Genomic DNA, 12,016 nt, shown 5'->3' with positions numbered 1-12,016 from the left:
ATACACTGAGTATACAAAACATTAACTGCTGTTCCCATGACTGACCAGGTGAAAGAAGGATTTTTAAGCCTCGAGACATGGATTGTGCATGTGTGCCACTCAGAGGATAAATGGGCAAGACAGAATATTTAGGTGCCTTTGAACTGGGTATGATAGTATGTGTGCCAGGCGCACCGATTTGTGTCAAACTACAACACTGCTGGGTTTTTCCACACTCAACAGTTTACCGTGTGTGAATCAAGAATGGTCCACCAAAGGTCCAGGAATGGGAGGGTCATAATGTTTGGTATACTTCTGTAACATTAGGGATAGCTCCATGTTCCCAGAGCCCCCCTGATGCACATTACTCAGGATGATGTGAATTCCTGAACTCTAGGCCCTGTGAGAGCAGAGCACCTTGTGGGTTTCAGTTGCATTCTAAATACGTCCAAAAATGGATATACTGTACGAGTAGCTAACTCTCAGACATCCCGTTCCAACAAGAGCCAATAAAAGCAAAGATCTTTTTTAAAATCCATGTCTTTTGATAGGAAAAGTCTGACATGTAGATTTGTGCCAGAATGGATCGCCTATGTGTCAGGGACCCAGTAGCTGATTAGAATGTAACACTGTGCACCAACTGACACGGTGAACAGCATTCCTGTGTCCAGCCGGGTAGAAAATACAATTATGGCGTCAGGAAACGGGAGTTTGGAGAAGCCCGATTATTCATTCATTTAGCATGTGGTACGACAGCAAGCATGTCACCCACCATCGGAAACTCTTAAACCTAATGCCAGCAGGGAGACCAAGCATGAACCCCCCCCCCCCAGAGACCTAACATATTAGTTTGACAATGGTGCCAAACTCAGCTAGCACATTTTTCACAATTAAGAGCTTCCCTGCTCCTATACCCCCATTAGAATTCAGTTATTGGTTGAACAAAGAGCATGAAGAACAACGGCTGTGCTGTCTAGGAATTAAACTCTTAACAGCCTCATGAGGGCAAAGCAAGGACAGAAGGGAAAGGCAACGCATGTCAACTCGCATTTGAGACACATTCAGGACAGCCCATTTCACATAAATTGTTATTAGGTATACGCATAATTGATAGTATTTGTGAAATAAAAAAAGTTGAATCTAGAGTTGCTTCTAAACTAATAATCAACGTAATGAAATGAGTATCAACATTGGACATAATTGGCACCTCTAAATAACTCTCATATTAGGTGATGTGGTTGAGAACAGCCTTCCACCTAGCCACCACCTCAGCAAGTAAACGTTGTGCAAATCAAAATATATGTTCGCTTAAACACACCATCCACCAGCGCTAGCTGAACTAGGCTATAACTGGATCCTGGACTGTGGCCTACCAAGGACTGAACACCTTTCCCTCCACTACTCAACCCCCCCAAAAAAAACACTACTGAAGCTGGCAGGAGCTGTACTCAAAAGGAGAGATCTCAAAACGGAAGACTGCAAGAACCTAAAAATGGCTAATGTATTGTGTTTTTGTGCTTCTTCAAGATGAACAAATGTCTTTCAGAGAAAGAATTCAACAAATGAATAACTCAAATCTTACTTGGTTTATCGGACAGTATTTCGGTGATATATTTATTTGAACTGTATGTACACAACTTTGTACAGAGAGTTAAACTCTTGACACCATAATCTGTTTTAGTTTTTATATCGCTATGCTAAAGAGTAAAAAAACAACAACAGGGTTTTGGGGTTTAAAGTCCAAACGTTAATAAACCATATACATTCAAAAATAGCACTCAATTGCACTAAATCCATCAACTAAAAAGGTATTCCTGCATTAATTTCCACTGACTGAGGTGGAATTTCACTGACTCAACAATGCTAACAAAGGATACACAACCTTAGTCCCTGACGTAGAATTAGAAACAGTGCCCTATGAGAGAAAAGGGGATCCAGAGGATCTACGCAACACAACAACAGGAAACAGACCCAGCTGAAAAGCTGGTTTTCCACTCTCTCCCATCAACCAACGGATGCATGTATGAACCAGAAATACACATGGAGGGAATGGGAGGCTAGTGCGGATACATGACCTAGGAACCCACCCCAAACCATGTCCAGTCAGGGGAGAGAAAGAGGTCAGGCCAGAGACTCACCGATGGGCTGGGTTCAGGGCGATGGCCCGGGGTTGGTCCAGGTCTAACCAGAAGAGCACTTTCCGAGATGTGCCATCCAGGTTGGCTACTTCAATGCGGTTGGTCTCCGAGTCGGTCCAGTATAGTTTACGGCCCAACCAATCGCAAGCCAGTCCGTCAGGGGAGTCGAGGCCTGACACGACAACAGTCTGCCCTGTCCCCATGGCCTCTTTCAGAGCTAAAAACAAAATGCCAACATTTCAGTGGGAACACTTAGGTCTACACTTAACATCCCTACATTATTAGTGACATTCTTGTGCGATTATCTAGACTTAGCTTAGTTTGCATCTTTTTTCCAGTTTATCTATGCTTTACAGAATATATTCATGTTTAATTATATTTGCAACCAACTTAAAAACAACACATATTTAACACACTTACAAATGGAAGCCAACACAACATAAGTCCCTAACTGGCATGCGGCGCTGTAACGCTTACAGTGGGTGGACTGATTGTAGTAGGTTTGCTTGATGGCCTCCTCGCTGACGTCGGTCCAGAAGATGAGTGCTTCAGAGTAGAGAAAGTCCACGGCAGCAGCATCCTCCAAATCACTGACCACCACCACTGACTCCGGCCTCCCCACCTCCACCAGCCTCACATCCCGCCGGTTGGCAAACAGCAGCAAGGGAGATCCTGAGGAAAATGAAAAAAAAAAAATGAAAAAAAAGAAGGTACACAGCCATTAAACAACCTACTCTCATTTAGGTTGAAATTTGACTAAGAGAAGCCCATGACCTTTCATGTTAATTACGTTTAGAATCAAGTTACATATTCCGCAAGGAGAGTGAACGCCAATAGCAAAAGCTGGATTGCATAATGTGCCACCCAGTAAGCAAGTGGTGACTCAGTGACTGCTGATTGGGATGGGGGCATTGGATGCATACACACAGACTGATGTCATCACTGGCAGAAAGGAATGACAATTCTTGCGGAGAGGAGAGAGGTAGCCTAGTGGTTAGAGCGTTGGGCCAGTAACCGAAAGGTTGCTGGATCAAATCCCAGCGCTGACAAGGTAAAAATCTGTTGTTCTGCCCCTGAACAAGGCAGGGGCACTGTTCCCCGGTAGGCTGTCACTGTAAATAAGAATTTGTTCTTAACTGAATTGCCTAGTTAAATAAAGGCTAAATAAAAATATGTAATAAAAAGATGCCTCCGTCAGCAATGTTTTACGTAAAAAGTTGTCAAAACATGTTCCAACTTTCTCTGGGGTATAATCACTTGTTTAACCTTCAGTACAAACCATGTTGAAGCTGCCATGGACTACTGCTTGTTGCTGCTAAGGAGAACTTCCTCCCCCTGAACAGGATTAAAACCCAGACTAACCACAATTTACTGCCTGTCTACACATCCTCAGAACACGACTCCTCATTATTGACTACAAAAGGGCTGTGAGACAAATGAACTGAGATGAGCGACACATTTAAATGTGATGGGAGACCTCATACTTTAGTTTCTACCCCGTCCTCCCCATATCTAGGCCAATATGTCCAACGTAACCTTTCTTAAACCATGATTTTGTGGAATTAAATCTGGATTCCACAAACACATACCACATGTCTTTGTAGTGTGGTGCACATGTTAGACAGCGAGAAAGACAGAAGATGGCTATCACACAGGTACTAGTGGAGAAAAAGAGGGAGAAGAAGCTTTAGATTTAAAGCCACAAGTCACAGCCTAATTCTCCCATAAGGCCACGTGCGTCTCCCTCTTTCTTTTCTTCCCTGAATCCCAAGGTTCATAGGTCAATACTGAAAGAGAAGAGTTGTGACCTGGAGAGGAACATAACACTATCACTGCCTAAAAAGGTACAGAGAACTCGGCTACAGAAATGCCACAATCAAAGAAAGTCTCTAGAAACAAGGCCTAGTCAACATGTGGCATACAACAAGTACACTACATCCTGATTATGAGATCTCAAGGATTTAGCTTGGAAGTAAGTGGCCATGTGTATTGGACATTGGAGTGTTGAAAACAAATACGCCCCATTGGTAATCCAAAGGCATTCCTAAAAAGACAGCAGAATGTGGAGGCCCAGAGAGAGAGAGACCACCGAAAGCCATCAGGGAGGATTCTTGACACCTCAGCCCCCAGTGGATACATAACAGTGGGGATTACAAAACTCAACAGCTGCACTTTTTATGAGATCTGAGCAGAGGCCTGTCCACTCCACATGCTGCAAAGCAGTCGCGCTAGGTCTCTGCCCCAAATGCACAATCCCAAGAGGCAGGGCCAGGAGCCAGTCTACCAAACAAACAATGCCAGCGCTTTCCTAAACATCCATGACTGGCTCCCAGACACGATCCTTCACTGACAAGAATGTGGTTCCTTATTTGCCTATCATCATGGTCAAGTGGCTCCAACAGTTGGATTATCAAGCCAGCTAATATAGACATAGAAATGAACAGCCTATAGGCCACATTATCATTTGGGGGTGTAGCTATAAGGATATAGTTTAACAACCCTGCAAACATCTTGCCGGTGAGGCAATCAGCAACTCTATACACTGGAAGGCTAGTTTATATCAAAATGGCTGACCCGAAACAAAAACACTATAGTGCTAGTCCCTGTACAGGTCCATCTTCAAAGCCTATGTTTCTGTCCCCTCTCGACAGTATTTCATTTTCTTTCTCAGCAACACTCAATGAAGAACTTTCCATCTGTATAAAACAGCAGGAGGAACCTGGAAACTTCTTTGAAAAAGCACAATGAAAGCTCTGGCACTCAGGAGAAATGCACTCTCCGAAGATGGGCCCATCGTGAAGAAAGAAATTAAGACTGGGTATATAAAAAATATAGGTTCAGAACCTTCAGGCATTTCCTTAGTTTTGATATAAATGCACTATGCCTCACATGAATTTTGCACTTGAAGCTTAAAAAAAGATGGCTCAAATAGAGAGGAAAGTACAGCCTATCAGATAGGCTACTTACTACCTGAATAAGAAACTCAATTCTGCTCAAGGGCACACAGCTTAGGATAAGATGCATACCAGTCTGCTCTGTTTTACTTTTGCACAGGGTCCCAAAAACCTAAACCTCTTTCTTAGTAAGTCTAAGTCAATAGCTGCCCTGACATTTTTCTCTGCCAGTTCAAATAACTTACCAACATTGCATCATACCAGCTTTTCCAGTCAGTCATTTGAAAGGGGGTGAGTTAGGAACACCTGGATCCAGCGGACTTGGCGTTTATGGAAGAGGGAGCACAAAGAAACAGCTGAGGAGTCTGAGCTTGTCACCAGGATTAACTGGCCCTCCACTGGGAGGAGAGATAGGGGGTGAAGGGAAGGGGGTGACTACTCTACGAGCTTCAGAAGTGTCCTGAAAGGAAGGCAGAAAGCCTCCATTGCTCTAGCACTGTGCTCAGCTTGAGAAGTGATTCCCTCCCACTTATTTTCTTGTTCTGGTTGGGAGGAAGAACAGCTCCCTGGCTCCAAAGCCTTATCAGAGTGCTGTGCTGTGTGTGGTGTCTGAGGTTGTGAGGAAGAGTAGGTGTTAAGGAAAAGGGAGTGGGGGACCCATGGGGAATCTAGACTGCCTGTTAGTGTACAGAATTCAGCTAAACGTCCTCTCTACATCCCCAGCTGAAATGAAACAAATAACCTACTCATATTTCAAAAACTGATGTGTGAAAAAGATTAAATCTATAGACTACATTCTTCACCCATGGAATGGAATAACATTCACGCCTCAAGTCGTGCAAATCTTCCCATACACAGCAAGGCTTTATTTTCACAGCAGAACAATTAGCCAAAACTCAGATCTATTGGGAAAATAGATCTGATGGGATTGATTTATGATATGCAGTCACAAGAAAGCAACTGAACATGGTCAAACTTATTTTTTTATTTTAAACAATGAAGTGACTAAAGGGCTGAATCTTACCTAGGATGTGTAATGCGAGCGTAATTGAAATGAATACAATCATACATAAAATAATGAGTTCATTTTTGATTGATACTAGTCAGAGGGTAATATAGGATTACAGTGCCATCAGAAAGTATTCACACCTCTTAGATTTAATTGTCAAATGGACTAAAATTGTCTTCATCAACACAAAATACTATAATGTCAAAGTAGAAGACTAGAAGGAGGAAGTAGAAGGAACATTCATGTTTGAAAGCAGACAACCAGGTTTCCTCTAGGATTTTGCCTGTGCTTAGCTACATTCAGTCTCTTTTTATACAAATAAAAAACTCCCTAGTCCTTGCCGATGACAAGCATATCCATAACATGATGCAGCCAACCCTATGCTTGAAAATATGAAGAGCTGTGCTCAATGTGTTGGATTTGCACCAAACATAATGCTTTGCATTCAGGACAAAAAGTTAATTTCTTTGACACATTTTTTGCAGTATTACTTCAGTGCCTTATTGCAAAACAGGCTGTATGTTTTGGAATATTTTTTATTCTGTACAGACTTCCTTCTTTTCACTCAGTCATTTAGTATAGTGGAGTAACTATAATGTTGATTCCATTGTCAGTTCTATCACAGCCATTAATCTGTTTTAAAGTCACCATTGGCCTCATGGTGAAATTCCTGAGCAGCGTCCTTCCTCTCTGGCAACTGAATCAGGAAGGACGCCTGTATCTTTGTAGTGAATGTATCTATTGATACACCATTCAAAGTGTAATTAATAACTTCACCATGCTCAAAAGGATATTCAGTGTCTGTTTTATAATTTAAAAAAACACGTTACCCAACTACCAATAGGTGCACTTCTTTGCGAGGAACCCTGTCTTTTGTGATTGAATCTGTGTTTGAAATTCACTGCTTGACTGAGGGGCCTTACAGATAATTGTATGTGTGGGGTACAGCGATGAGGTAGTCATTAAAAAATCATGTTAAACACTATTATCACAGTGTTAGTCCATGCACCTTATGTGACTTGTTAAGCACATTTTTACTCCAGAACGTATTTAGGCTTACCATTAGAAAAGGGGTTGAATACTTTTGACTCAAGACATTAACCCTTTTAATTCTAAAAATAAATCTCAAAAGAAAATTCCACTTTGACATTGTGGGTTATTGTATGTAGATAGGTGGCACACAATCTGAATTTAATAAATGTTCAATTCAGGCTGTAAAACAACAAATGTGTAAAAAAATCCATGGGTGTGAATACATTCTGAAGGACTGTATATGATAATTTGCCAAAATCAATGCTGGGGAAAAGGATGTAAAAAATTAAGTGGGCATTAATCTGCCATTTTCTATTTAAAAGAATGGCCATAAAACCCCAAAATATTCACTTTCTACTTCTTTCAAACTAATTGTGTACAATCATGCTAAACTGCATACAGAAATATTGTATTGATTTATTTCTAGGCATAGCCAGCCTATATTCGATAAAAAGCGAACTAATAATTTAATCTATATATATAGTGCATTCAGCCCTAGTCAACCTAGTGGAAACAGCTGGCTAATAACGTACACACAAAACAAGAATCTATAGACCTAAACCCACTTGTAGACTTTGAGAGATGTTTTTTGTGATTCCTAGTATTTACAAAAATATGCATGTAAAATGGTCAAATGCATTTTGTTAGTGGTTTGATGACCCATCTTACAAAATATGTGTTTGCCTTTTCATTGTTTAAGGATTTTTTGGGCACCTTCAGAAAAACTCACCCATCTCATTGGGTATTTGTGGTTTGCTACTTCAAAAAGTTTTTGGGGAAAAAAAGAGAAACAACTTGTCCTTCACTTTCGCACAAACTTTCTCGCACTTACAAACAGAAAATCAAGGACTCCCAAATGACACCCGACACCGGCGATCAATCGCAGTACATTGAGGCCTCGGAGTATAGGCTCTAAAATGAACTTTTGCGGTTCCCCTCAATAATTAAGTAAAGTTGCGCAAAATAGTGTCTCATTTCATATTTTGGGATTTGAACATTTCACTATTTCTGATACAGTGTGAAAGCATCACAAATGCGCGAGACAGTTTCGGCTTGAGTGAACTCCTGCGATTTTCTTGCCACACAGTCAGTATCCAACTTGGAAAGAAAAGACTCAAACGTATAATATTTAAAAGAAAATACACGCCAAGACATGCTAGAGTCTATTCAACTCTAAAATATTAAAATATAACTTATGGCTACTATAACTACCGACCTCTAGCGAGATACATTCACATATCACGTAGCTATAGCCACATTGCTTCCAAGAACTTTGCCACCTCCGAGCAGGGTCCGAACAAAAAAATGCTACTTACCATGAACCAGAGAGAGCAAGCTGCTATAAAACAGTAATTCCACAAGAAGAACGTCCATTGCTAGTGCTCGTGGCTTTAATTCCATAACCCCGACTCCATTATTCGGGTTATTTGTGCAAAAGAAAGTTAAAAATCCGAACGGGAGTCTTAGTCGATACTTTTTATACTTTTGTTGGAAGGCTACTCCAGTCTGCCTTGATTGTAGAGGCACTGACGAGAATGGCAACGGAAATTAGATGACGTCACTAGACGTACAGTTACTTTATGCAGAGAGGAAGAGGCAAAGCGAGAGGGATAACTGGGCCCAAAATCTATCTTCTCTAGCAGGTGGCGTTTTTTCCGCTCACCAAGCGAGGAGTTTTAGTATGGAGGACAATGAATGTCGAATTTGGTTGACAAAAAATGTAACGGCATATTTGCAACGTGTGGCTTATTTGATCGAACATAAGTTTCGTAATGCGTAGTTTCTTACGAGTGTACTGACATAAGTAGGACTCTTCACATCCCAGCAACTTTGAGAAAATGTACTTTATATCGGACTTGTGCCTGTTGTTCACAAGCGTATCTGCCCTCTCATTGGCTAGAATGGTCCCACCTGATCTTGCCTCCCGACTGCCTTCCATTTTTGAAGACGTTTATTTTCATTGTTACAGTGTACACTGGAATATCTGCTCCATGTAATGGATAATCTGTGCTTTGTGCCAGGGGTGCCCATTTACATTCAGTTTTCTTGATCGGCAGGTCGGGAGCCGACCAGGAACATAATTATAAATAATGTGTACTGCAAATTGACCGCAAGAAGCGCAAACAGACATAGTAAAAAAACATAATAATTTCAATTCTTGATTACATTTGGATGTGATCACATAATGCTTCTCTATATATGCATGGGAATAATTGGGTACACATTTCCTACATTAAAACCACTTTGAGCTGATTTCCTGATGATTTAATAGTCTTTGTAATGTAAAACTTGATTTAAAAAAATCACCTGACAGCTCCAATAAATATACTTCCGTAACAAGCTACGTTTCTATAAAGTGTCCGTCAAATATTGACTTCATATAAAGTAGTCAATATTGAAATGATTGATTCTAAGCCTAAAAACACCAAAGATAATCTAGTACATTTTTATGTGACAGTGAGAATAATTTTGACCTGTAAAATATATTGTGTAGGCTACAGTGGATGTCAAAACATCAGTGACAAAGTGAGTCCATTTTGGTCCAGTGCAGGATGATTTATCTACAACATCTGCTCCTCAAGAAATGTAGGCTATAGAAGGGTATACACTTCCTTACAGCAAATGGCCAGTAGGCTATACTGCATCAGCACAGAGGATATTTGGCATGAATAACTCTTTACTGTTAGATAAACCTATATTATCTATATCAGTCTCCAAATGCGTGTTGCACTTTTATTTGCTTAGCTGACACTGCACTTAGCCCATAATGTGTCTGAGGCCACAGAATGTAAACAAGTCCTTTTAAACAAGGCACACGGACTTGGTCACTTCTAGGTTACTTCTACCCATGTTCTCCATATTATATATAATGCAATAACAGAAAAGTCATTTTATGAGAAACCATTTGCTCTTTCACAAGACTCCAGGCACTGCAAACAGTATTAGGCCATAGACCTGGCAGAAAAAGCACTCGTCGGGTTGATTGCTAAGGTTCTCCAACTGGCCTGAACTCGAAAGAGGAAAAGTAGAAGCATATGTCCCTCTCAGTGCGTGTGAGTGAGGCAGGAAACCATTCCCAGCCCAGAGAAATATGCTGTAATGAAACCTGCCTTTACAGTCACCTGCACCATATAGCCTGTGGCATTCCCTTTGATCCACTGGGCCCTATCCACAAATAAAAAAAATCTGCCTTTCCATTGGTCTTTGTTGCTTATAAATATTGGGTTTGCAGTAATATACCCACGCCTCAGTGTAACAAATACCCCTCACAGAGTAATGCAGTCCATGAGGGACAAGCCCTCTCAAAACAAAAGGCTTATACAGGTATCATGTCAGTGAGCTTATCACTAAACCCCTAGCTACCAGCTTCTTACCAGGTATTCATATTGCAGATATTGCAGACGCATGTACTGGAGACTCTGATTTCCTGCTCTCTCTGATTTGACAGTTACAGCTCAATACTGCGAACAAAACACCCATAACTAGAGCAAATAGAACATTCCCAAACACTGAAGTACACCAAATACACTGCTCAAAAAAATAAAGGGAACACTTAAACAACACAATGTAACTCCAAGTCAATCACACTTCTGTGAAATCAAACTGTCCACTTAGGAAGCAACACTGATTGACAATAAATTTCACATGCTGTTGTGCAAATGGAATAGACAAAAGGTGGAAATTATTTGTTTCTGACCGTTTGAGCAGACACATGCACATTTGTGGCCTGCTGGAGGTCATTTTGCAGGGCTCTGGCAGTGCTGCTCCTGCTCAAAGGCGGAGGTAGCGGTCCTGCTGCTGGGTTGTTGCCCTCCTACGGCCTCCTCCACGTCTCCTGATGTACTGGCCTGTCTCCTGGTAGCGCCTCCATGCTCTGGACACTACGCTGACAGACACAGCAAACCTTCTTGCCACAGCTCGCATTGATGTGCCATCCTGGATGAGCTGCACTACCTGAGCCACTTGTGTGGGTTGTAGACTCATTCTCATGCTACCACTAGCGCGAGAGCCCCGCCAGCATTCAAAAGTGACCAAAACATCAGCCAGGAAGCATAGGAACTGAGAAGTGGTCACCACCTGCAGAATCACTCCTTTATTGGGGGTGTCTTGCTAATTGCCTATAATTTACACCTTTTGTCTATTCCATTTGCACAACAGCATGTGAAATTTATTGTCAATCAGTGTTGCTTCCTAAGTGGACAGTTTGATTTCACAGAAGAGTGATTGACTTGGAGTTACATTGTGTTGTTTAAGTGTTCCCTTTCTTTTTTTGAGCAGTGTATATTCATATTGGCAGCAATATATATTGGGGTATGGCAGATACTGTAGTAACCAATTGTTAGTTATTTTCTACTAAATGCAGAAAACTGTTCTTTGGCAGTGATGTTGCATGAGGCAAAAATGCTATTTTATTCCCAAATATTCTCAGAAACTGAGAAACTAGACCCTGTTTGGACCGGGACTTTCACTGGAAAACTGTGTGGAACAGGGATAAGTCCACAGTAATGCTTGTTTGAACAAAAACTTTTAGAAAGCATTGGCATGAAGAGAGAAGTAAGCAGAGAAGCAAAAGAGAAACATAACTTAACAACCTTTGGCAGCTCAAGGCAGTTCTCTCCTAAATGTTACTTTAATGGAATCCATGTTTTCCCTTTTCAGCTTTTGTTTTCCCTCAAAATAAATGCTGCCCTGGCGTGTGCATTGTAAAGGTGTCGGACCACCTCCACGCTCTCATTTTTTTCTCTGCCAATTAATTCGTAGTCCAGACCTTCAAACTTTCGCTACAAAAACAGACACATTACATGTGCATCATATTACCAGGAAGCTATTACTGGGCTAGAGCTGTGGGATGTTACAGCCCCAACTGATTAATATGCCCTTCTAAAAAACAACATTGAATCTCTCCCTGAAACACAGCATATACACAGTGGTGCAGCCATCTTAAAAGTCTTACAGGAGTTGAG

At 41.2% G+C, this 12,016-nt stretch overlaps 1 protein-coding gene across 2 annotated transcripts in view; it reads right to left on the bottom strand.

Moving 5' to 3' along the window:
• lrp5 (low density lipoprotein receptor-related protein 5) overlaps positions 1-8,632 on the bottom strand; it is a 50,635-nt gene extending 42,003 nt beyond the window's left edge. The window contains exons 1-3 of one of the 2 annotated variants that reach the window (XM_055934491.1): positions 8,369-8,632; positions 2,595-2,789; positions 2,118-2,334 (exon numbers count right to left, since the gene is read on the bottom strand). In XM_055934491.1, the coding sequence (XP_055790466.1) occupies positions 2,118-2,334; positions 2,595-2,789; positions 8,369-8,453 (497 nt within the window). In that variant the 5' untranslated portion in view covers positions 8,454-8,632. The remainder of the gene's footprint in view (positions 1-2,117; positions 2,335-2,594; positions 2,790-8,368) is intronic. The other variant, XM_055934492.1, reaches the window with a different exon arrangement.
• Positions 8,633-12,016: the final 3,384 nt, after the last annotated feature.

Source organism: Salvelinus fontinalis, chromosome 9, assembly GCF_029448725.1.
Source record: "Salvelinus fontinalis isolate EN_2023a chromosome 9, ASM2944872v1, whole genome shotgun sequence".
NCBI lineage: Eukaryota > Metazoa > Chordata > Actinopteri > Salmoniformes > Salmonidae > Salvelinus > Salvelinus fontinalis.
The sequence above is the reverse complement of the archived record's forward strand: the minus strand, read 5'-3'. Positions and strand labels throughout refer to the sequence as shown.